General features: G+C 56.4%; 5 protein-coding genes across 5 annotated transcripts, besides 2 other annotated features; 2 read left to right on the top strand and 3 right to left on the bottom strand.

Moving 5' to 3' along the window:
- Window positions 1-835: 835 nt before the first annotated feature.
- On the top strand, window positions 836-2,239 carry CYME_CMN248C (hypothetical protein; the record flags this gene model as incomplete). The annotated part of the gene is made up of 1 exon (XM_005537312.1): window positions 836-2,239. The coding sequence occupies one exon, from the start codon at window positions 836-838 to the stop codon at window positions 2,237-2,239; it is 1,404 nt and encodes a 467-aa protein (XP_005537369.1).
- Window positions 2,240-3,015: 776 nt separating this feature from the next.
- Window positions 3,016-4,919: a sequence feature (possible transcribed region).
- Window positions 3,879-5,294, bottom strand: CYME_CMN250C (chloroplast signal recognition particle receptor FtsY; the record flags this gene model as incomplete). Its single annotated transcript, XM_005537313.1, has 1 exon — window positions 3,879-5,294. One exon carries the CDS (start codon window positions 5,292-5,294, stop codon window positions 3,879-3,881), a length of 1,416 nt encoding a protein of 471 aa, XP_005537370.1.
- A 3,808-nt stretch (window positions 5,295-9,102) lies between these two features.
- Window positions 9,103-14,493, bottom strand: CYME_CMN251C (ATP-binding cassette, sub-family C, member 1; the record flags this gene model as incomplete). Its single annotated transcript, XM_005537314.1, has 1 exon — window positions 9,103-14,493. The coding sequence occupies one exon, from the start codon at window positions 14,491-14,493 to the stop codon at window positions 9,103-9,105; it is 5,391 nt and encodes a 1,796-aa protein (XP_005537371.1).
- A 2,528-nt stretch (window positions 14,494-17,021) lies between these two features.
- Window positions 17,022-18,705: a sequence feature (possible transcribed region).
- CYME_CMN252C (similar to CpcE-related prtein) lies at window positions 17,151-17,942 on the top strand (the record flags this gene model as incomplete). The annotated part of the gene is made up of 1 exon (XM_005537315.1): window positions 17,151-17,942. The coding sequence occupies one exon, from the start codon at window positions 17,151-17,153 to the stop codon at window positions 17,940-17,942; it is 792 nt and encodes a 263-aa protein (XP_005537372.1).
- A 671-nt stretch (window positions 18,706-19,376) lies between the features above and the next one.
- CYME_CMN254C (hypothetical protein) lies at window positions 19,377-22,673 on the bottom strand (the record flags this gene model as incomplete). Its single annotated transcript, XM_005537316.1, has 1 exon — window positions 19,377-22,673. One exon carries the CDS (start codon window positions 22,671-22,673, stop codon window positions 19,377-19,379), a length of 3,297 nt encoding a protein of 1,098 aa, XP_005537373.1.
- Window positions 22,674-25,939: the final 3,266 nt, after the last annotated feature.

Here is a 25,939-nt window from a genome sequence, read left to right on the forward strand (position 1 = left end):
GCGGTGTAGCGCTCAGACGAGCGAGTGCTGCTGGTGCCCAAGGCACGCGACACGCATTCCGCAAAGACGCTTGTACATTCGGCAAGCTGCGAAAACGTGTCTGCTTCAGGAATATGGATTCAACGTATCCAGCGACGCATGCTCTCGTGACGAACGATGGATGCATCCAACAGGATGTTTTCGGAGGTGCGTGCTTGCTGGCGGCAAACGGGAAAGCAACGATCAGAGCGACGCTTCAGATTCCGCTGTGTTCCACGAACGCCACTATTGACTTTCGGCCGAGATGATGAGCACGAGACACCTGGCGTCCATCATGCGGTAGTCGGATCTCGTACGGGTGCCTGCAGTGATGCTGGATGATATGCCGCCGCTGCGAAACGCTTTGCAGTGCCTCTGTGGGTGTCGGGCACAGGGCGGATCACGTTGACGCATCTTCTGCAATTCACTGAACAAGAAAACGAACCTTTGGAGGCACGAATATTGGGCGTCATGTGGCGAAATCCCAGCATACGCCAACTTGTCTGCGGGGAGCGTCCTACGGATGATCTCCAGCGTCGGCGCCTGTACGAGACCGCACGCTGGGCGCCGTCGAGTGCGCGTGTCTATGAACGTGGCACTAGTACGCGGTCTCGCTGGGAAGCTGCACGTGAGCGCACATCGCGCCTCCCTAAACACACTCGGCAAGTGTAACGGAGCCTAGTTTCTGCAAAGCTGGCGTGAGCAGTCCGCGCGCGACCGGCTGAGGGGTGCCGGCGCGTTTGGAAAGCGCCACCCACAGACGCACAGGCTCGAGGGTTCGGTGGCGTCCTCCGCTGGTGTGCTAGCAGTGCGACAGATGCGGTGCTTACGCTTTGCAGATGGCCCCTGGAAGCCGTGCTCGTGTGCTTGCTCGTGTCGAAAGGCGACCACCAAGCGCTCCGCGCAGCGCTCATCTGTGCTGGCTACTGTCGATCCAAGCCGCTGGTTGAACCTGTCGAAGATTAAGGGCGCGCTCTCTAAGTCGATACAACACTTTCGACCACGGGTATGGAAATTGCTTCAGTTTTCAACGCTTGCGTATGCTGCCGTCGCGGGAGCGACAAGCATGCTGACTTGGCTCGCCACGCTGCAACCGAGCTTCTCACTCTATGCGCTCGTTCCGTTTACGTATCGTGTGCAGCGCCGACTGCACGCGCTAGCCCTCGACCACCCGGACCTGGAGACTAAACAATCGCAGCCGGCACCTGCCGTCTCAAAGGACGCCTTGGGTGCAGTGCACCGCGCGAAACAAAAGTTTGCGGATACGGTGCTGAAGCTGCTACTCGAAACACCGGGTATGCCGCCTGATCTGCAGGTTCAGGTCCATGTGGAGCGCGTACCTGCGAAACCGGCTTACCCAAACGAGCCCGAATTTGTATTTGCCATCGACGACGGGCCGCTTTTCCAGACTCGCTGCGTCCAGCGCATAGCTGGACCGGTATCGTCCGAGACCGAGAACCCCTCTTCGTTTGACGTGTACGTCTCAGCCGAAATGGAGCCTGCACTCATTCCCGCGGCATTGTCGCATGCTTTGGCGCATGGCGTGGCAAATCATGCGGCTGAGGCACTTAGTGCGCTCTTTTATGGTGCAGTCCCGTTGAGCGCCTGGCGTCCAAGATGTCTTGTGAACATGATAGCACCTGCTTCGCTGGCTGCTCGCTGGGGAGGCGGCACAGCCGTCGCTGCCCACTGGGTCGTCGACACCTTGCAGCGCTTCCGCGCGCCCCTTGTGGCGTTGTGCATGCGACCTGTGCAGCGGCGTAACGAATTCGAGGCCGACTTGATCGCTGCAACGATACTAGCTCGTATCGGCCTTGATCCTGCGAGCATGCTGGAGCTTCTGCGACACGCCGAGGCCGGTACGACGCTGCGGCTCACCAGCGATGACAATGGCGGCCGTCATGCGGTGCACGCTGCAACCTGGAACCGTGACGCGCTGCCCTGGGCTCGCTATCCTTCCATTCAACGTCGCCGGCGTTCTCTGGAGCCACACATGGAACGTCTCAAGCGACTTGAAGCATTGGTTCAGAAAAGCGAGGGTGCACGAAATCGTCGCATTGCTGTCCTACGAGACCAGGTGCAGCGGGAGCTGGCTCGTTTCGAGCGTTCATCACGTTCGGCTCCGCAGGCTTCGACCGAACAGGGGCGTGTCTCAGAGCGGCGCAGTGCTGTTTCGGGAGACGCAAGTCCTGCATGGGGTTCATCCGCACAGGCGCGGTAGTCATTGGCGTTAGGTTTCCGGGGCTGTGGCTCCAGCGCGCGCTGCAAAACCCGCGACGGGCTGATATATCCGGCACTGAACTGGAGGCTATTTTCCCGCCTTTTGATTTTTCCGAGGTTTTTTTCTGGAGATGTGCATGCTCGACGTTCGACGTGCAGCAGTAAAGGCGTACCGTTTCAGAGGTCGTTTACGGAATCTGTGACTTGCTTTCGGAGCGGCGCGTTCGGGTCTACCGCGCTTGGCACTCGGAACGTCACCTGTAGCAACATGACTCGGTATGCACACGAACAAGCGCTCGCGGAATAACAGACATGATTATCCTTTTCAGACGCGTAAGACTCCAGCATTTGCCTTGCCTTGCGTGCAGCATGCTCGAATCGCACACATTCTTCAGGTTTTGGATCAGTCGATCCCGAGGCAACTGACGGGCGCTGCCATTCGCGCCACTTTCATACGGAAAGCGGAATCATGGGTGTCGTCGCTTGACGACTACTTCGAGCGCTCATGCCTCAAGTTCACAGAACATGTCACGTCAAGTAATCGACTCCGTTTTGGAAGACAAATGCTCCCCGCTTCGAGATCATCGACGGAACCGCGTTCGACAAGAACATCATACCTCAAAGCGGATATGCGCTGGGACGCTGTGGTTGCTTCTATTTGCATGGAAAAGTGTCTGGGACACACCGAGTTGCGTCATCGTAGCGATCGCTTCCAGTGGGGCATGCGTCATCGCTTAGCACGAAGGGATCGGAGACTGATCGGAATTTCTCGACTCCATCTCCAGCCTGGATATTTCTTCGAGGACTTGTTTCATCGTAAACAACATCGTTTGCCGCCAATACCCCACTGAACGGAGCAGTGACCGCTCACGCGTGGGCAGCGGACACTGTACTCGTCGACGAGATCGTCCAGAACAAGCCTTGCGATCGCTGGGTACGGTACCGAGCACAGCACCAGAGCAAGGCGTCGACGGGCGCCTGCTGGACACGTCAGGTGTACGTACTGGTCGATGATGCAACCGTCCACGTGCCACAGCGCGGATCTCGGAGGCGACGGTCTGGTGGCCATACGAAAACACCTGACCTCAGTCATTTGTCACAGCTGCAAAGCGCGCACCGAGGTTGTAAACGCAGAAAAAGAACACTGCAAGCGCAGTGCTGATCGCAACATTCGTATGAGCCTGGTATGCGTCGGCAACAGCCGGAGGCGGAGAAACCGGGACCTGCACGCTACCATCAATATTTGTCGTCCAAAGACGACAGAACTGGACGCAGATGCATCAAGACCAGTGTATTGGAATCCGGATATACGGGCAACAGAGAGGACACACACACACTGAAACAGTCATCGACGAAAAACGCGTGCAAACGCTTCTGTCGATGACACTTGCAAGGCATCCAAACTTTAGCGTGTACGCCCAAGTTAGCAAAGCAGACCTGTTCGACTTCATATACGCCCACACACGGATATACCAGGCATTCGTTTGTGTGCAGGCGCTCTGCGCTGCACTGCTACCGCCATCGCTGTGTCGCATTCTCACCGAAACGCCGTCCAGTGTTTGAAATCCCACTCCCTGTGTGGAAGCGCTGTCAAGCAGCACACCGACTGCGACACCCGGTTCGCGGACGGCGTGCTGCGCTCAGGGCGCCGCCCTGCGTGCCGCGGCAGGCGTGTCGCTCAGCAGGAGCCCATCAACATACGCAACGGGGTCAAAGTCGCGCAGATCGTTGAGCTTCTCGCCAACACCCACAAACTTCACCGGAATGCCGAGTTCTTCCACCACGCTGACAAGGAAGCCCGCTCGTGCGGTTCCGTCCAGTTTGGTCAGAACAAGGCCAGTAACCTGGACATCGCGAAGCCACTGCCGCGCAGCTGCCACAGCGTTGCGCCCAGATGGAGCGTCGAGTACCAGCAGGCATTCAGCCAGGGGGCCTTGGATCTGACGCTCCACGACACGGCGTAATTTCTTCATTTCCTCCATGAGGTTCTCATTCGTATGGAGACGACCGCTGGTGTCAATGATTGCAACGTCATAGCGTTCATCAACAGCCCGTTTCAGGGCATCGTAGGCTACCGATGCGGCGCTCTTCTGATTCTCGAGCGGCATCGCGATATCGACTCCGGCTCGCTGAGCCCATTCTGCCAGCTGCTGCACCGCCGCTGCTCGGAAAGTGTCCGCTGCAACGAGTAACACTTTTTTCTTGTCCTGTGTCCGCAGTCGATAGGCCAGCTTCGCAGCGGATGTCGTTTTTCCATGGCCGTTCGTGCCTACAAGCATCAGCACCTCGCACTGGGGAGAGCCGCTGTGTTGCTGCGCAGCCAATCGTTGTGATTGTATACGTTTCTGCGCGTCAGTCTGGGCGCGCGTCAGTAGCGCGAGCAGTGACGCGGCGAGCGAGGCCCTGACCTCTGCACCGCTCCGCAGCCTTTGCTCTGCAATGTCCTTTCGCAAGTTCTCCATCAAGCGATCGACGACGGAGACGCCGAGGTCAGCTCCCAGAAGTGCATTTTCGATATCCTGCATAGCCTGGTCAACCTGGTCCAAACGCCCCATGTTGCGTTCGACTATGGTCTCGATTTCGCGGCTGAGTCGCTCACGCGTCTTGGTGAGCCCCTCCCGAAACGCGCTCACTTGCGCAGCGTCTCGGACTGCCTTGTCTCGAACGTAGTCCATAAACTTGCCTTGTTTCACTGCATCGACCAGAGCCTGTTGTTCCTGTCGTGCTTGCTCGCCAAAATTGCGAAGAAAGTCGAAGACTCCGGCACGGACACCAAGGGGGCCCTGGAAACCCGGGCTTGTGCTGCGCCTGCAGACCTTCAAGTAACGCGCGACTCGCCAGTCGCTTCGAAACGACAGTCCGTGCAAGTTTCGAGGTACATGGAAGGAAAACGCTTGCATCGGACGCTCAGTGCCACTTGGGCGGTGCGGGCCCTTCACCACCATTGCGAACGGTGCAGTGCGAGTGCGAGCACGATGTTCGTCGACCTGCACACACGCGGTAACATCCGTGTGCAATACCGGCTCACGAACGGTTGGTCGTCGCAGCACTGGCATGTTGCCTTGTCGATAAACCAGCCCTGATACCCCCGTGAACGAGAACGCAACCCCGGTCTCGGTACGTTAGCTTTGCCGCTTCCACGAAAGCCGACGCGCTTTGAGTGCACCAATGTCGTACACGCGGATCGACGCTGGACTCCAGACAATGAGCCGCCTATGCCGCAGAGCTGCTGGTTTTAAGATTCATGATGATGATGAGGATACTTATCTTTACCCATCAGGATGATACGCGGAGGCAAGTGAAGCACCATGGTGCTGCTGCTGCTGCTGCTTGTAAGGTTCAAGATGATCATGATGATGCTAGCCGATAGGCACCAGCATGATACGCGGAGGCAAGTGAAGCACCACGGTGCTGCTGCTGCTGCTTGTAAGGTTCAAGCTGATCATGATGATGCTAGCCGATAGGCACCAGCATGATACGCGGAGGCAAGTGAGGCACCACGGTGCTGCTGCTGCTGCTGCTGCTGCTGCCGCCGCCGCATCCGCTGTGGAGGCCCCAGGGCGCAGCTCGTGATTTATCTGATGACAAAACGTTTCGATTGACCATGGATCCCAGAATTCGGAATGAATAATAGCTTTCGGGAAAGCGCCCATGATGAGGCGCCTAACTTCAAGTTCCATTACCCAGACTTCCTCTCGGATATACTGGTCGTTTCGTATGTTCTATCGTACGCCGAGCCTGCCGTGAACACCCGCCGTTGCGCTTATATACCGCTGAAGCAGGTGCTGCAGGGAGACAGAACGGCTTTGGCATACCACTGAGGGCGTCGGCTCGAAGGATGATTCATCCGACATGGGGTCGGAGTACATCATAATTCTGAGAGCCTGTAAGCTGCGTAGACAGACGCACTGCCCGCGGTAGCGCGAATCGATATAGTAGGAGTCCACTGCGAGCAGGGCGACGCCCAGATGCAGCAAAGCTGCATCTAGTCCCAGGATGAACTGCGTTGCGGACGAGCTGCGCAGGTCTCGCCACAGTACCTGCCAATGGAAGCCTGAAGCACGAGCCCGGCAGACTCGCCCGGCTCGCGGGACCTTCCGCCAAGAAGGTAAACTTTCGAAGATACTGAAACTTTTCCCCATTTCAACGCTTACGATCAAGGTCGAGCGCAAATGTTATCGAGTTGCCATTTAGTGAATAGTTTCTGTTCTTTCCGCAGCTCGTGATACGCTGCGAATCTGCGGCGCGCAAAGGCAATGCGTCCACGACTCGCGGCACTCGGATGCGTCGCTTCTGAGCGTCACCAGTGATAGACACGTGCAGGAGTTGCATTCATGTTCATTCAGACTGGACTCGTACATTATCAGCGTGCTGGTTGCTATCAACGAAGGCGTTGGTTGCATATGGACAGCAGCGCAAAGCCGGTGCGCGAATGGAGTCGGCGGCAAGTTCTACACCAGCTTGCCCAGTGTGCTTTACTAGCGGTGACTGCCTGGCAGCGCCTTCCCGAAGCTCGAGCAGACTACACACCGCAGTCCGCAAAACGTGCGTTTGAGCGGTATGCACCGCGCATTCTCTCGGGTCGAGAGCTGTTGAGCGCGCTGGAAAGCGCACTCAAAGCGGGGAACAGGGACGCGAACGGCCGCTGGGACCTGAGCAACAAGCGGTCGGACGCGGCTCGTCTTCTGCGAGCTATGCGCATATACGCTGGAACATTTTCGAATAACTACGAGTCACCTAAAACACGGGAGCTACGAGCGCTGGTTGATGAGCTCGAACAGAGCTACGAGAAAGCGCGCAGTACACAAGACGCCGCGCGACGCGAGCAGTACCTCCAGGCTGCACGACGGAGTTACGAGCGTTACCTCGATGAGACGAACCTGTCAACAGTTGCACTGCAGACTCCAGAGCCGCAACAGGCCTCGGAGTGAGCGCGTTTCACTCGGACACTGGGTGCTCGATGAGAACGGCAGGCGCTTGTGTGGCAAATGTACCACCGCACAGTGGCACCCTATGCACAGCTCACGTCTTTTGGTTACAGGCACCGCAGCTGGGTACCGTGAACGGCAACCCGCAGTGTGTGCACCTTAAGGAGAGTCGCTGCGTTATCATGCATCTAAGGCATGGACGCTTGGCTGCCTGCGAATACGCTTGCTGTCGTTGTCCGTTGCCTTTTCCGCTGGACGCTTTCGAGTAGATCGCTTTGCGGCACGTTGGCAGTCATGGCGGGTACACGCTGCCGCGCGCCCAGCGTAGCACAGATGCATGGATCGACTTCATCGTGGACTGCAACTTAGGAAGAGGCAACCGCTCGCGCAGGGTGGATCGCTGAAACGCTCTCCTCCAGAGCTCGCATGAATCACTCGAGACGTTTTTCGGAATAAAATGGAACTGGTCAGATTTACAAACTCGGGCATAAACGCTCAATTTTGGCGCTTTTTCCACTGTTTACAAAACGAGCGTTGGCGGGCCTGTTGATGCGACTGCTTTGCTTGCCTCTCTCTCTTCTCTCAGACTTTGAATACGCGAGTCTGTCCTGTCTCCCGGGCTCTCACTTGCCAGCAGTCGAAGGATGTTGATGGCAGCGTTCAGGTCCCGATAAAGCCGCAGGCGGATGTTGCCGATGCGTTTTACGCACATAGAAGGAAGTTGAGATCTACGTCTCGCTTCCCGGTTCCATGTTCTTTGCAGAAAGTGTTGTTGCCCCCGTGGCGGCGGCGACACTGGGACGCCGCCAGGTGTTCCCGTACGTCCAGCATGCCTGCTCCGCCGAGCCGTGCTCTGTTGCGCTTGAACGCTTGCGTCAACGCTCAGTCCATATTCTTGACAGATAGAGGGGGCTGTCTTCGATGCCCTCCTCAGTTTTCCGGTCCCAGTGCCATAACCCAGTAACAAGGGATTCTTCAAGGCGATTCCCTTCGGCAAGTGCACCGTGCGCTGCACACGCAAGCGCACGCTTACCAATCCGATAGACGATTTGTTCAAAGCGATGCTGGTCATGGTGAAACAAGTACCGCAAACAAAATCCGGACTGGAGATAGAATCGAGCAATGCCGATTCGGTTGCGGTCCTGACGTTCCAAGCGCTGACGCATTCTGTCCTGGAAGCGATCGCTACGATGGCTCAAGTCCGAGTCAAAGACCTTTTTCCATGCAAGCAGATGAGGCGAGCACCTCTGAGGGCAAATCCCTTAACAGGTGTCATGTTACTGGCGAGCGCCGTCTCCTCGATGGAAACAAATGGAGTAGGATTTGATTACCAAAATCTATGGAATGCAGCATCCCGTTCGGTGCTCCGTGACGTTTCGGCATGAGCTTGTGAACACGTTGCCGAGAAGCCACGTCGAGTTTCTTTCGATGTCAATCCAGCGGCGTGAATTGCTGCCTCCACGATACGCCGTACCCCAGAACGATTGAAAACGTATAGCATGCATAGTTTCGGCATGCTTTTCGTGTGAAAATGCGACGCATATCACTTTTTACTTACGAACTGGATACCGATATCGTATAGTTTCGGAATCCGTGTTCGAAGGCGCCACAAATGATCCTGGTTCCTATATCAAAACGAATTCCAGCGGCGAATCGTCGAATGAGCGCCACTCCGATACCACGGACTCAGAATCCGAATTTCTCGCATGATTCCGTAACAAGTGGCCGTTACATTTCAAATGCTGAGCGTGCATATCTGGAAACACTTCACAAAATCAAAGTGCTGAAACAGAGTCCACGGGTCAGTGTTCCATGTTCATCCGGCAAAGACATGGATGCCTTGCATGGAACCGAGCGCACAGCGCCAGGTCACAGCACACCGCAGCCGCTCAAAAAAGCCATTCCCCACTTAGAAAAAAAGCGCTTCCGCTTGAGTTTACGGATCGATTTCAGGATGCACAGAATCGGGTTCTGCCTCCAGAGCGCTGCCGCTGGTTGCCGTCATTGAAAGTGCGCGGCCCTTCCGACTTGACTGACGATGGCGTCGCTGGGGTGCATGCTCACGAAGGAGCGCACGGAATCGAGCGCTAGCACGTGGCCCCAGAGAGTACACAAGTCGACTGAACTGACCGTCTGGACGTGTGGAGAGCAGCTCCTCGGGATCGCCGTACTCCGCCACGCGCCCATGATGCATGACGAGGCAGGTGTCGAACGCGGCAAGCGTAAAGAGGCGATGCGCAATCGCCAGCAAGGTTGCATCCTCAAACTGCTGCCGAATAACGTCCTGAATGACCTTGTCGGTTTGAAAGTCCACACTAGAGGTGGCTTCGTCGCTGATGAGAATCCGCGGATGCCGCAACAGCGCCCGAGCCAGACAGATTAACTGCCTCTGGCCAGCGGATAGGTTCTCTCCGTACTCGGCGACCTGGGCCTCGAGGCCACCGGGCATAGCGTGCACTGCGTCGTCCAAATGGGCGTAGCGCAGCGCACTCCAGAGCTCCGCGTCTGTGTACAGCCCAAACGGATCCAAATTGAGTCGAATGCTCCCCGAGAAAAGCACCGGATCCTGCGGTATAATCGTGAGCCGGGAACGCAACGAGCGCACTCGCAGTTTGCTGATATCGAGTCCATCGATGAGGATGCGACCCATCGGCTTGCCTGTCGTTTCATTCACTGGTATCTCGACGAGTCGAAAGAGCGCGACAATGATGGAGGACTTGCCGGAACCCGTGCGTCCCAGGATACCGACACGTTCGCCACCGGCGACGCGGAACGTCACATCCTGCAGCACTAACGGCAACTGAGGACGATACCGCAGCGAAACGTCCTCGAAAACGATTTCGCCCACCTGGGGCCAACTGGGAGGCGGCTCCTCGCCGTCCAGGTTCTCGTGCGGAATCGAGTCCGTGTAGTAAAAGTTGCGCTCCACCGAGTTCATCAGCTGCTCGACTTCGGTGATCGATCGCACCGCTAAACTCAGCGCCGACGTCACCTGGAGCGCGTAGGTAAGCGCCAAGCCAGTCAACCCGACGTAGGTGGTGTTCTTGGAGGTCACTCCAAAGATCCCCGTGATAAAGACCAGAAGAGCGCCGAGCACCTCGAGACGCAGCGCAAGCCAACGGTTGCCGGTTACCTGGTGGTAGTAAGCTCGCTGGTTGATATCGATGCGGAAGCGGTTGACCGCTTGCATGTAAGCCTGTCGACGGTAGGCGCGGATGGTGGTCAGTCCATTCAGGGTTTCGCTAAAGTGACTGTAGATGGGACCCTTGCTGATGCTGTCCAGCCGCCGAAACTGAATATTCGCGGGATTATAGATCTGCTGCAGCACGAAATACAGCACAGTAATGGGCACCATGGCCGCCACGAAGATCGGAAATATAACAGCGATGAAAACATAGGCGGCAATGATCGAGGCGATCTGCTGCAGGAATGAGATGTACTGCTGCGGTAACTGAAAGTCAATCTGCATGATATCGCGACTGAAGCGAACCAGAATACGTCCGACAGGTGTCACATCGTAAAAGGCCATTGGTGCTCGCAGCACCGAGTCCAGCAGCTCTGCATGCAGGTAACGCGCCGCTACCAGCGTCAACAGCAGAAACCAGTACGTGCGGAAGAAAGAGATAATCGCGTGACCCGCGGCAAGCGCGAAGTAGATGCCGAGGAAGAAGCCCAATGTGTACTGCTGCTCGTGCTCGCTCCAGAAGCTGAGCCACCAGTTGTTGACCACTGCCTCGCCGGCCGACACAAAGAATAACGACAAGATCGCGATGAAGAGATACGGATTCCCACAGCGCTTCGCATAGCCCCAGTAGACGGAGAGTGCTACGTGACCTTTGTTGATTTCCTCGGTAACGACCAGCTGACCCCTGTCAGTGGATTTCTGGGTTTCACGTCCAGTGACGCTCGGGTCGCCGCTGCCGACGCCACTGCTTGAGAAGAAACTCGTTCTCTCTTTCGTTGATTCCGAGCGTTCTCGATGCCCGTCTGCGTCGTCTGCGTCCAGCCGGTGGAGGTCGTCTTCGGCGGGTTCGGTGTTCGGATCCCCGACCTGCGTCTTGGATTGCGTGGAACGCGTCGCTGTCATTGCCGCAAGCATCTCCACAAAGCGCGGTGAGCTCGTTGTCAAGTGCTGCAACGTCCCCTGACCTGCGATGCGGCCATTTTCCATCAAAACAATCCAGTCACAACGCGAGGCATACTGCAGATGATTGGTGACCAGCACTCGCGTCTTACGTCGTAGGACGCCGTGCTCGTTGGAGAGAATCTTCTGAAAGACGTGATCTCCGACATGCGCATCCAGGGCGGATAGCGGGTCATCCAAAATGTTCACATCTGCATTTGCGTACACGAGGCGAGCCAGACTGACGCGTTGCTTCTGTCCACCGCTGAGGTTGATTCCTTTTTCACCAATCTCAGTCAAGTCGCCAGCTGGTAAAATCTCCAAGTCGGCATTCAGCGCACTCACGTATATGGCTCGCCTGTATCGCTTTGGTTCATATGGAAGCCCGAAGAGAATATTGTCGCGCACTGTCCCGTTATAGATCCAAGCTGCTTGTGCAGAATAAGCCACAGAGCCGTGAACCCGAACCGTGCCCGATCGTCGTTGCAGTTCGCCGAGTATGGCGGACACCAGCGATGACTTACCAGAGCCGACGCGCCCCACAACAGCCACTAGCGCGCGTGGCGGTATCCGCAGGTTCACATCTTCCAGAGCGGGTACAAACTCGACGGGTTTCAATCGCACCTCCGGCTGGGGAGGTTGTCTGCGCAGCTCGCGTCGATGCCAGAGGCGCTGGAAAAGCGCTAGGCGGCGCTTGGGCAGCTGCTGTCCTTCTGTGGCAGAAGCAGAGGCAGAAGCCGGAGCTGGCTGCTCCTTGCTGAGCGTCCAGTCGAAGCACCCGTGCTCGATCTCGATGACGTACATGGGCTCCTTCCGAAACGACGACGACGCTCTACCCAGTCCTGAGCTGAGATCCTTGCTAGGCTTATCGAGCAGCATTCCGGTGCCCTGGCCGTTCTCTGCTGTATCTGTAGAGTCCATCAGGATTGTACTCGTTTCAGCTTGCTCGTGAAAAGCCGCTGATTCGCCTGGGAGCTCAATGGACGGACCCCAGTGCAAGGCGCCAGGCAGCGATGATGCTTCCTCGGCAGGAATCGCTCCAGAGGGTTCGCGAGCTCGCGTCATAACACTACCGCTGGCATCAGCACCATCAATTGCATCTGTTGGATGCTCAGACGATGGTGCGGAGTGCTTGGCGGCTCGCTCGACCGGTTTCCGCCAAAAGAAACGCCAACGGGAGCGGGTTGACTCGGGTTGGTGCGGTGCAGGCGGCACCTGCGCATCTTCAGCAGACGGTGTTCGCTTCTGTTTGTCTGTTAGCTTCTGAGCGGGATCGCCCATGAGGTCGGAGCTTGAACTCGAGCTCTTTGCATCCGTGCTAAGACGCTCCGTCGCTGGAGAAGGCTCGATTTCCTCCAGCGCGAAAAACCGCTGCAAACGCTGAACGCCGATGCGGGCATCCACGAGCGCAGTAAATACGAACGGATACTGAATCAGCGGAAAACGCAAATTATTCAGCACGCTCAGTCCAGCAAAAATAAACGCTGGGTTCAGTTGGTTGTGAAATACGCCACCATAAAACCCAAACGTCACCGCAGAGACGAGCACTGGCGTCACAAATAGCACCACGTAGAAGAGGGTGCGAACAAAAACAGTCCTGCGGTAAGCGGCAAGTTCCTGCTCCCGAATCTCCGTAACTTTGACGGCAAATGGCTCTTCCCAAGCATAGAATTTCAGCGTCTTGATGCCTTGAAACATTTCATTCAAGAGTTTCACTCGACGGTCAGTGATTCCGAAGGTTAGCCTGCGAAATCCCGACAGTCTCTTCACCAGGTATCCTTGAAGCGGCACCGTCAGCACCGCCGCGAGGAAGCCAATGAGGCCGCTATAGCCCAAGTATACAATGAGCAGGGCAAGTGCTCCACCGATCTGCAAGAGCGCAGCCCAGAGGACGTGGGCATACTGCATAAAGTCACTCAGACGCTGAGCATCGAGCTGCATATGGTTCACGACTTCACCTGTGGTGGTCTGCGCGCGCGCACTTGCGCTCAACCGCAGCGACTTGTCGTAGACCGCGGACTGAACCTCTCCACGAATTCGCACCGCCAACCGAAACGTCAGGTAAAAGTATTGGTTCTCCACGAACGCTTTCAGGAACGGGGCCAGAAAGATTGCAAGCACCCAGAGATACCCCTGGTATGTGGGCGCTCCGGGCGTTTCCAGCCAGATCAAGAGCTTGTTCAGGAAGACTGGAGAAACCTGACCTAGACCGACATCAAAGAATTTCAGGATACCGGACACAATGATAATGCGCGTGTGCACCCGCAGGATGACCCAGAACATGGGCCAACGCGAACGTCGCTGGATGCGGAGCTGCTCCTCATCAACATGGTCCAGAGAGTCGTCTTTGCGGGGCGCAACTCCGTCGAGTGCACCAGTTTTCGCTGTTCGAGCTTGACGCTCGCGTTCCAACTCTCTGGTAATGCGTTCCTCCTGACGTTCCAGGAAATCCACCCAGGCCACTGCAAAGCGCTCGGACAGCGGCTGGGCGCGATCATCCGGTGCCAGTTCATACAGGTCGGAGTCGTCCAGGGTTCGACGCCAACCACGCCATATGAGGGAGCCGAACCACCAAAATGTCCACCGCGAGAGCCAGGATGCCTCTAATTCGGGGAGCGGCTTGCGCGATGCCGAGTCTCCTGTTGCCGTCAATGCTGCCGCTTCAGCAATCCTTCGCATTTGGTCCTGAGCGTACCGGTGATAGTCCGTAACGCCAGCCTGGCGTCCCTGGTATTGAAAGTATGCAGAGCCGGCTGTGGCAATGGCTGATGTGGACTGGCTCTCTAAAGCGTCTGCTGCATGCTTCGGGTGTTTCTCCTGCGACGCCGGATCAATCCCAATACCATCTGCTTGCGCTGCTTCCTGAACCGCAGTGCGAGGCACACCGTCCACATTTGGATCTTCTTCAGCTGCGAGCGGTGTAGAGAGCACTTCATGACGCACCAGCGACATCCGCTCCCGTCCAAGAGTCAGATCATTCTGTTCGGCTGTTTCCGCGACAGCAATATCCAGCTGCTCGGCGAATTCATCGTCCGGTACTGATGGCTGTGCTTCGTGTACACTTTCTGCAGGCTGCCCTGAATAGGGCCACTCCGGCTGAGCGCTACGGGAAGCGGATGCGTCAGCCCCATGTCGTGCTGCTGTTTCTTGAACACCTTCGCGATCAGCGGCGCCTTCCCCGTTTTGACCTGGTTGTGTGTCCATAGCCAAGTCGTGTTTCGCGTTTGCACGTCCAGTCGGCGGCGACACGTCGCCGGACTGAGGCGTCTCGTGAGGCCTCTCGGTACACAGCCAGCGTCAGCGAGAACCGGGGCTCGTTGACAATGGTGCTCACGTCGGTGCTAGTCCACCAGTAACGTACTGTGTATATGTCAAAAATGCGTAGTAGGCCTAAATGACTTGAAACCTTGGGCGATGCGCTTTTCGGTGAATGAGGCGCCGCTTCACGCTCGACGTGGTGCAGCGCTGGAAGCGGCGACCCTGAAGCACGTTCTATTCAAAGTGAATCCACCGGTTTTTACCAAGCAGCAACTCTGTAGACTGTATCACGCTCCAATGTATCACACACACACAAGTCACAAGAACCTGACGAAAGTTGAACTTTCTAATGGTTCACTGCGTCTCGGCCCGCGTTTCTATGCAGCTGCCTGTAGAGCAGTGGCATTCGGTGGCGTTCCTCGATGAATGACCGGTGCGGCGTGAATCAGCGCCTGCGCCGGGCGACGACGTGCCGCCAGCCCAGCGCTCCGTTCAGCCAGGGCAGGTGTTGAAGGTATCGCGCGATCACAAGCGTACTTTCAAGCGCTTTCTGTATGCTACTTCCCTGGATGGAAATACCCAAAGCGATGCTTAAGATGCCTGGTTCATGGAGAGGATCTCCAAGTCCCTGAGAAGGCATGTGATAGCTTTCTGCATGCTACTTCCCTGGATGGAAATACCCAAAGCGATGCTTAAGATGCCTGGTTCATGGAGAGGATCTCCAAGTCCCTAAGAAGGCATGTGATAGCTTTCTGTATGCTACTTCCCTGGATGGAAATACCCAAAGCGATACTTAAGATGCCTGGTTCATGGAGAGGATCTCCAAGTCCCTAAGAAGGCATGTGATAGCTCTCTGCATGCTACTTCCCTGGATGGAAATACCCGAAGCGATGCTTAAGATGCCTGGTTCATGGAGAGGATCTCCAAGTTCCTGGAAAAAAACCAGCAGTCGCACCGCCTCGCTAGAGCGGCAGTGCCGGTGTCACTGCCATGAAAGGTGCCCCAGCGCCTATTCAAATTAGTGCCTCTGTTTCACGTCGGAGGATCTAGGAACCTGTAAAGCATTCCTGAGACGCACGCAGATGCTGTCAGTGGCCAACAAAGGTGCTCCAGTGCTTCCATAGACGCCTCCAAGTTCCGCTGGCCCAAGTTCTATTTACCGATGAGGAATAGACGCTCGATCGATCTGGCGATACGACGTGCATCCAGAGCTGTCCCGAGGACTCGCCGCGTTGCTGCATGCGCCGCCAAACTGGACCTCGTACAGAGACTCGGCGGCTTTTGAGACAGCATGTTCTTGCAGGAGCGTGCCTGAAGAACAAGCTCGATCGACTGGTACGTGTCGTCGCATGCTTCTTAGCGGGATATGAGCATCTCAGATTTTTCCATGCTTTACGAAGAAGAAACTCGACAGACTAGTTTACTTGCTGTGTCTCCTCGTATGCGTCCGAGCATGAAAGCTATAACTCAGGTTTTCCATGTGACACATGAAATACCGAAAAAGAGTTCTCTTTTTTGGCACTCGCTGACGAGTTTGAATCATTGTGTACGCAGCAAGGGCGTATTCTGTACGCAATCCGCAGGGAATATTGAGGTGACGAAACGGCTCGCTAGTACCAGTTGACGCCATCTCGCTACGCTGGCGAAAAGGAAACATGCCGCCTTTGGGATATCACACCTGCCTTGTGCATTCTCCGATGATGACAATGATCATGGCGTATTCTCGCTATCGAATTCAGATCGGGTCAATTGTTCGGACGAAGCGAAACGAATTGAGAGGGCTAAATATGCACGAGAGTCAGCCGCAGCGTCAACAGTTGCATTATACTCGGTACCAGCGCATGCGTCGCCAGAACAAAAACTGTCCGCGAAAAGACGCACGAGCCACCAGTTCTGTTTCCTCAAGCTATTGAGCATGCCGAGCCTAGCGTTATACGGGTGCATCGCTCAGCGAGAATCGCTTTTTTACGGTCGTTCCAGGCTGTGCTGAATGCCACATGCTTTGAAGTTCAACGTATGCGAGCGAGATGCATCAGGATACAACAAGCAGGTAGATGAAACCTGGAGACGCCATTTTCCCCACCGAATGCGAACTAACCCAAGGCCACGCTACTCCAGCCGTGGAGAAGGCGGCACCAACACCGGGGTCGTCATCCGTGTGGATAAATGTTTTTTGAGCTGATGCATGCATTTCGCATGCGCCGTCGCCACTCATCGACTCTACGCGCTTCCATAGCGTACAAAACTTTTCAAATCGACTAGATTCGTGCAAGATCCGTGATGCTCTCTGCTAAACTGCACAGTAGCTTGATGCTGTCAGCGTCCATAGCTCCTCCGATGCACAGCGTCAACAGACAGATGCAACAGGAGCCCAAAGGAGCAGGGCATCCACGGATGCAGCGTCGCCTGGGGTTCGCGTGTGTTGCGGGACGCTCTAAAGCACGAATCCTTATTGTACTATCATATACATAAATGTACTGTTTATGAATGGCGCCTCGGTGATGGCCACTTCGCGTGCGCGCTGGCGCAGATCGCCCGACGCCCTCACGCTCTGCAAACGAGCGCTTACGCCCTCGCCTCACGATCAAGACAGTGGATGCCCGATGTTCATTCTCAGCGCGCAACGCCTTTCAGGTACGCAGGTTTTCAGACGTCTCGCGGAGGGCTGCACCGGTTACTCGGTCTCGAGCGGGTGTCGGCAGCGCCGGCGCTGTTGTCCTGGAGCCCCGCAGCGGCCTCGCCGGGTGCGGGTCAACGCGCTTCAGTTGCAAAGCGGCCTCGCGGACCCGCTGGACCCCAAGTCTGAAGCGGAAGTACGTGAACACTTACGCTCTAACTCACCTGCAGAGCGAGCGCTGGGTATCAACTATGCACGCTACCTGGACGAGAGCACTCGCTACGATATCCTTCTGGAGATGATGGAGGATACCGATCCCCAAGTTCGCTATGCTGCTGTTACGCAGCTTGCAACGGTCGGCTCGCACGATCGCCAAAGGACCCTGAAAGCCGTTCGCAAGATACTATGGAACACAGAAGAGGATGCATCTGTGCGCGCTGGAGCAGCTGACGTGCTGGGCGGTCTCCGGTTCCACGAGGCCTTCCCAGACCTGGAAAAGCTCTTCCACGAGTCGAAGGACTGGGTGGTGCGGTTCAGCATCATCGCTGCTCTAGGGGAAATGGGTGTTCGAGAAGCGTTCCCTATACTGGTCGAGGCATTGCATGCGAACAAAGAGCCGCTGGTCCAGCTTGCAGCGATTGGTGCGCTCGGTGAACTCGGCGATGAACGAGCGCGGGTCTACCTCGAACCGCTCGTGAACAGTTCCGATGCCTCGATTGTGGAGCGAGCGCGTTTCGCCTTGGATGCCCTGGACGCAAGAGGCAGCGAGCGCACTTAGGACGCAACACCACGTCTTCAGTACGAGGCGCTGGGTGTTGGCGGGGAAATGTGAACGGTCTCTAAGCAGCCGGGCGTCATGAACTGCGTCAGCGCTGCTTGGATTCTAGACAAGAGACCTTCTACTTAAAGAGTTGGGCATTACTGACTTGGAATGGATTGTGAAACCGGCACGAAACGCTCCCTGAACATGCAAAGCACGCTTGGTGCTCTGCGCAGTGCACCTGGCAAAGGCAGACGCAACGGAGCTAGGTGGAACGTCGCCTGTGAACCCCACAGAAGCATCACATCCAAGAGCGCGAAGTTGCATAGGTAGAGCGCTGCACATCGTGCTTGTTGGCAGCAGAGGCGACGGGCAGACGAGCGACGCAGATTCCTGCTCCACAAAAAAAAGCAAGCATTGACAGGTTCAACTGCGCTCTGACGATAACCTGGAGAGTGCGTATGTCGCGAGCTCCTATTCTATCGAGGCTTCATCCAAAATACTGAAAGTCATTCGTGAGATTTTGGGGCGGCGTTTGCACCGCTTCGCTCGAGCCAGAGCTCGAAGGCTTTCGCGCTCACGAGACCTACCCGTGCTGCGGCGGCACGACACGCGACCACCGTAGTGTCAAGCAGCTTGTGTCCCCACGAGTAGCCTCGAGAGCGTCCGCACGATGTATAACCGATGCTTGTGGTGCTAGTTCTCGTGCTCCTGGTAACTGCCTTCAGAAAACGCCTCGAACTGCGTGGAGTTGCATGTGCTGGACCAACGTAGAAGCGATCCTTCGGATTCGAAAGCCAGAAAACACACAACCTTGAGCTGAGACCCAGATGATACCCGCTTCGACCAGTGCCCTATCTTTCATGAAACTGAATGAATCGTTGTTTACAGAATCACCGCCCCCGTCAACCATCATGAATATAAAGATGATGATCATAATCAGTGCTTTCGAGTAGGCATGTCGGCGAGGCGCAGCATAGAATTCTGTTTACATGAACCAGGGATATCCCCGATGTAGCATCACCATGGTTAACGGCATCTGGGAGAGCGTCCGCCATGATCATGCACGAGACCTCCGAGCCCCAGCGGTAACCAATGGTACTCCCCTTTGGCAATTATGGTTCGTTTGTACAGTCCTCCGAATGCTGAATGCCTGCCGCCGCAGCACCGAACGTCGCAGCGCTCCCAGTCGACGTAAACGCAAGATCCAGGGGACTGCAGCGTGCCGCAGCGCGTTCAAGTCCACAGCACCAGCTCCAGTGAAGCGCTGGCTGCTCACGAGGTGCATCCGGTTCGTGCCCACGACGACCAACGCCGCTCAACTTGACGCTCGCCAAGCACCGCACCGCGAGCGTCCGTGCCTGGTGCACGGCATCGATACACAGGTCTGCAAGAAACCTCGTACCGTTCGATGCTCGTGACCCAGAGCGCATCTGTTGCTTGAAAGCGATATCACGCCTGATCCGTGTCCGAACTGCTGAACGTCTGAACCAGCTGTCGAAGTAGCGGCAACACCGCTGCAGTCTGTTTGCTGTCGATGCCGTCGAACGCGCTTCCTCGTCGCTCGCGTTCGCGGCGAAGCTGTGAGAACTGCGAGAGTATGCGTAGATATTGCATGCAGGTGGACGCTGCACAACCGCGGGAAGTTGCCTCCTCCAGAATCAGCTCAAGGACGCGCTCAACTTGGGGGAGACGCGTTAGCAACACGATCTGGAGCTCAACATTCTCGCGACAGACTGCAGCGGGCGCACAACGGAACAACTCGGGAAGCGCCTGCAAGAGTGCCGCATCGAGCGACGGGACCGTGCCGCTTCCGGCCCAGTGCTCAGCGAAGCGCCGAAGAACACTCAACGCCGCTCGGGTTAGTGCTGCGCTTTCGGGTTCGGGGAGCATCGCTGGCGGCCCCGTCGGCTGCCACTGACGAGCAACCAGCTCGATCGACTGGAAATGGATGCCAACCGCCCCAGCGACAACAACGTGCAGCAGACACGGCCACAGCCCTTGGTGTGTATCATCCACAATGATCGACGCGAGGCCGTTGTTCAGTAGTTGGCCCAAGTACGTGTAGAAGAGATTGCGCAATGTGTAGCGCTCGCGTGCCTCTTCCGAAAGCACCGGAGTACCGCTGGGAGCACCTCGAGAAGTGCTCACGTTAGGTAATCGTCCATCAGTCGACTCTGCGGGCGCATCCGCTGGAAGCAGCGGAAACCAGGAGAGCAGTGCTCGCACGAGCGGCTCGAAAAGGCGTCGCTGACTGGAAACACAAGCCGTCTGAAAGCGATCACATAGTTGATTCTCTAACAGCACCAGTGCCTGCAGATCCTGTTCAAGCGGCAGCGCTTCTCTGCCGAGCTCCAGACGCGTCTCGATGAATGTGGCGATGCGGTCGCCTGTTTGCGGCTCCGACAGCAGCTCCGCAAGTCGGTGCAGCAGCGGACGTGCGTCTGCGTCCAGCCCATAGGCTGGACTTGGAGCTGCTTCGAGGACCCAGTCCAGACAGGTCAACCAGATCTGGCTCAGACGCACGTCCTGCTGGCACTGGGCCGGAGAAAAGCCCTTGCTCAGGTGGAGTACTGCACGCAAACCGGATGCGCTGCGAAAGAGGCCGCTGCTATGCATGGGAACGAGGCAACTTTCCAGGTAATGGAGGCGGGTATCGGCGGAGAGTGCTTCACTGGAAATCAGCAGCGAGATGCACTCCACCAGTGGTAACTGTACCAGGTTCAGATCGGGGTCCTGGCCGTCCAGATGCACCAGGTCTTGGAAATGGTGCAGCAGGTACTCTACCCGGAAACGTCCGTTCTGAATGAGCATCGACGACAGCGCTGCTGAAGGCACACGCTCTGGCAATAAGCTTTTCCAGCCAGTCGCCACGCGGGTCGCGCTATCCGCTGGGATGCCGCTGTCTGCGGGCGAGGGTTCGCGGCGTGTTCCTGTTGCAGCGACCGGAGCAGCGGCAACGACCCCGGCTTGCTCGCGGATGTGTTCAGGGTCGCGCGGGAGCACATCGCGGAGCGCCTGCACCAGTCGCACACAGGTATTCGCAGCATGCTCGCGCAGACGAGTGCTCTCCGACTGGAGCGAAGAGACGAGCATCGGCAACACGTACGCATACAGCGGGGGCGACTTTGGTAGCAGCACCGCACCGAAACGTGCAACCACATCAAAGTAGACCAAATCCATCACCGGATCACTGAGCACCTGGCGAGCATTCTCCAGCACAAGTTCGCGGGCGTTTTCCGGGAAGCTGCTCGCGAGCTCGAGCAGCAGACGTGCTTGCAGCCGTCGGGCCGGCAGTTGTTGCAGTGTTTCTAGCACCAATGTCGGGGAACGTTTCACCACATGACCCAGTACGCTCATGATCTCGGTGGAGCAATCGTCACTGCTGGTACTCAGCTGACTCACCGCGTCGCTTACCTGATCCCTCGCAAGAGTCGGTGCCTCGTGGACTGAGGCCAACGGCACGTCGGTGCGTACGCCGTTCGGTTCACTGGTGGCGGCGTCTGAAGTATCGCGCTCGTTGGTTTCCAGGGCCAGAAGGTGTTGCAGGATCGCCGTTAACAGCCTTCTGCTGAGAGCGTCCCAGTCGACAGTTTGCAGTCTTCGCGTCAAACTCGACATTGCCGAGAGTACAGGTGCACTGAACAGCAGCGCTTGTGCGTTCGTTGTTGGCGATGTTGTCGCGCCCAGAAGCGCATCCAGCAGCGTTCGCAACGCGTTTGCCGCCCAGTTGCTGACCGTCGCTTCACTCGTTTCGTAAAGTTCAAGCAGCTCCATGAGCAATGAGCCCAGTAAGGATGACCACGAAGGCAAAGCATCCGAATCAGCGTTTGACGCATTCATAACGAGCTCAACGAGATGCAACGATTTGCAGACATGTACTTTCTCTCCCGGATGGGCAACTTTGCGCAAAAGCATTCGCTCTAGAGCTGTCACTGCTGCCGAAACCACCGTCACTGGCCAGTGTTGCCCCGCTGCGTTTGATACCAGTTGGAGCAGCGGTTGCTGAAACCGCTCCACAATTGCCGAGAGATCCATCCAGAATGCATAGTCCGCGAGCAGCTCTAGAACCCCAACTACCAGCTCCGTTGTCGATAGCATCGTGCCCGGTTTTTTCGGTTCACCTGAGGAGCGCATCACCGCTGAAACAGCCTCGGGAAGTTCGATACCTTCCGCATCCGTCTGCAGCGCAGCTCGGAGCAGATATGCCCACCAGTCTAGCAGCAGCAGAGCGGAGCCGTCAGCACGCATGGCCTCCTTCAACCGAGACGCTTCAACATGCCGCTGGGCTTCGCGGGCGAGCACCTGTTCATGAAGTGCCCGTAAGAAACGCAACATGGCATCCGCATCTAATGCTTGCAATAAATCAACGACAGCATTCGGCCAGTTCAGCGGATATCGCTCTACAACAAGCTCTGCGATCAGCTGTGCAGCTTTGTTCTTCACATAGCCAGGCGCGTGCCCGCTGGTCTGCGGTGAGCGTGAAAGCGCAAGCACTTGCTGCAAACTCAGTCGTTGTCTCGTGGAAAGCAGCACCTGTAGACACCAAAACACCAGTTCTGGCCTAAGAATCCTTTCATCGGACACCGCCAGTGACCAGCAGAGCGTAAAGCCACCGTCCTCAGTAGCGGCGGTGACTCGCTCGAGAACAGCCCGCGCCTCCTCGGCGTGGCTCGGTGCGATCCCCAACGGTGGGTTCAGCGCGTAGAATGCCGCCAGTTCGAGGTCGCCTGTTGATGGATCGATCATTCCTCTGGACCGTGAGGTAGAGAGGACGCGCCTGGCTTAGGATCCACGCTGGGTCCGAAAGCACTGGCCCTTTTAGGGCCTCTCGCCCACGGATGCTGCGGAGCGGGCGCCTCTGGTACAGCAGACGCGAGCACTGCACTTGAGTGCGTCTTCTGCTTATACTTGGAAGCGCTTGGAACAAATAAAATTCGTCTATGGTGATAGGGCGCTCTGCAGCGCTCCCGGAAAGGCTAACCGAGTGTACTCCAAGATTGTAGCTCAAGAGCTGGCCGTTGCGGTGTTTGGTTGCTCCGCAAACTCCCCAAGCAAGGTTCACTGATGACACTACAACGACGCTAGGGCAACCCTGCGTTGCGTCTAGAGTCGCTGGTGATTGGTTGTCCAGTTTAGAGCTCAAGAGCTGGCCGTCTGTGCTGATTGGTTGTTCAGCAACCTCCCCAAGCAAGGCTCACTGGTGACACCACCACGACACTAGGGTAACGTTGCGCTGCGTCTGCAGTCGCTGGTGGCTGGTTGTTCAGCAACCACCCCAAGCAAGGTTCACTGGTGACACCACCACGACGCTAGAGTTATGCTGCGCTGCGTCTGTGGTCGCTAGCCAGCGCTCTTCGACAGTCAAACGTTTCGGTAACGTCGGCGTCGTCGGCGTCGTCGGCGTCGTCGGCGCAGCGGCATGCCCAGCAACGTCGCAGGCAGTGCCGCTGAGAAGGGAGTGCGGCAGCCGCAGGAAGCGCCTGGCAAGGCTGTTTTCCAGCTCGCTTTACAAAGCGGCTTGCTAGAGACCTCGCAGAAGTCAAGTCTTTTGGCATGCTTTCGTATGGGAGCTTTTGAGAGAGCCCCCGAGACCTATGAGGGATTCCAGAATATACCAACGAAGGGTGCTTCATCTTCACTCGTGTCGGATGAACACGAGACACTGAATTGATCGCCCTATACCTGGATGTTGAGCTATTTCGGGTGCTTTTTTAAATGAGCATGCTCGACGTTCGACGTGCAGCAGTAAAGGCGTACCGTTTCAGAGGTCGTTTACGGAATCTGTGACTCGCTTTCGGAGCGGCGCGTTCGGGTCTACCGCGCTTGGCACGCGGAGCGTCACCTGTAGCAACATGACTCGGTATGCACACGAACAAGCGCTCGCGGAATAACAGATATGATTATCCTTTTCAGACGCGTAAGACTCCAGCATTTGCCTTGCCTTGCGTGCAGCATGCTCGAATCGCACACATTCTTCAGGTTTTGGATCAGTCGATCCCGAGGCAACTGACGGGCGCTGCCATTCGCGCCACTTTCATACGGAAAGCGGAATCATGGGTGTCGTCGCTTGACGACTACTTCGAGCGCTCATGCCTCAAGTTCACAGAACATGTCACGTCAAGTAATCGACTCCGATTTGGAAGACAAATGCTCCCCGCTTCGAGATTATCGACGGAACCGCGTTCGACAAGAACATCATACCTCAAAGCGGATATGCTCTGGAACGCTGTGGTTGCTTCTATTTGCATGGAAAAGTGTCTGGGACACACCGAGTTGCGTCATCGTAGCGATCGCTTCCAGTGGGGCATGCGTCATCGCTTAGCACGAAGGGATCGGAGACTGATCGGAATTTCTCGACTCCATCTCCAGCCTGGATATTTCTTCGAGGACTTGTTTCATCGTAAACAACATCGTTTGCCGCCAATACCCCACTGAACGGAGCAGTGACCGCTCACGCGTGAGCAGCGGACACTGCACTCGTCGACGAGATCGTCCAGAACAAGCCTCGCGATCGCTGGGTACGGTACCGAGCACAGCACCAGAGCAAGGCGTCGACGGGCGCCTGCTGGACACGTCAGGTGTACGTACTGGTCGATGATGCAACCGTCCACGTGCCACAGCGCGGATCTCGGAGGGGACGGTCTGGTGGCCATACGAAAACACCTGACCTCAGTCATTTGTCACAGCTGCAAAGCGCGCACCGAGGTTGTAAACGCAGAAAAAGAACACTGCAAGCGCAGTGCTGATCGCAACATTCGTATGAGCCTGGTATGCGTCGGCAACAGCCGGAGGCGGAGCAACCGGGACCTGCACGCTACCATCAATATTTGTCGTCCAAAGGCGACAGAACTGGACGCAGATGCATCGAGACCAGTGTACTGGAATCCGGATATACGGGCAACAGAGAGGACACACACACACACACACTGAAACAGTCATCGACGAAAAACGCGTGCAAGCGCTTCTGTCGATGACACTTGCAAGGCATCCAAACGTTAGCGTCTATACCCAAGTTAGCAAAGCAGACCTATTCGATTTTTTCGCCACGGGTTCAGGAAAGCATCCATCATTCCATTCCAGTCACGATACGATCCACGAAACGCAACCCAGAGTTTTTCCTTTGGATTGTGACTCATCCATGCGATCATTCACGAGCCGAGCATTCTGAGCGTACCCATAGCGCCAGAACGGACACCGCATCGAGACAGAGCGTTTTTTCCGTATCCCTGAGGACATCGGCTCGTGTCATGGTTCAACTGACGCAGTTTCGTATCTCATGATCATCATCAGTTTGTTCTCCGAGAATCTTTGCATGCAAGACTGCCTTCTCATCAGGACGCTGTTGATGAATATCTGCTTTAGAATGAGTCCGGGTAACCGAGTCTCAGCTTTGGAATCAAGTCTGGAACGCGTCACCGTTTAGAGACACGAACCTGTGCTCGGCGGAAAACAGAAGGAGGTGCGCGAGTCGCTGGGCCTGCATGCTCCCGCGGGTCGCGATACCTTCCGCCTCGAGAGTGGTTTGTGTATTTGGTGAGGATATTCGCGAGCGACGTTGCTCGGAAGGTGAGCCAACGGGTGCAGGCGCTGCGCTCAGTGTGAGCGCTCGCCCCTCATCAACGAAAACTACGTGTAGAAGTTGCAGTCATTCAAAACAGCGGGTTCGCACTTTTTGACAACGTGAGCACTGCACGCGTAAGTATGTCAGAGTCTCAGCATTCGCTTCCCGACAGTAGCTGCAGTGAATTCCCAGGAAACCGGGTGGCGTTCGGATATGACACGGGGCCAGGATCGGTCAGCGGCATTCCAACGTGCGCCTTAGCGAGTCAGAGTGTGTATCGGGTGACGAAAGGCGGCGCCAGCACCTTGCACCGGTCGTTGTTCGCACATGTTCGATTGTATGCTACAAATAGCGACCAACCAACGTAGGAGACTCGACACTTTCCTCACTGGCAAGTCCATACTATCTTGCGAACTGTTCTTTGGAGGTATTGAGACCTTCTACGTTCCTA

The sequence above is a fragment of the Cyanidioschyzon merolae genome, chromosome 14, assembly GCF_000091205.1.
Source record: "Cyanidioschyzon merolae strain 10D DNA, chromosome 14, complete genome".
Lineage (NCBI taxonomy): Eukaryota > Rhodophyta > Bangiophyceae > Cyanidiales > Cyanidiaceae > Cyanidioschyzon > Cyanidioschyzon merolae.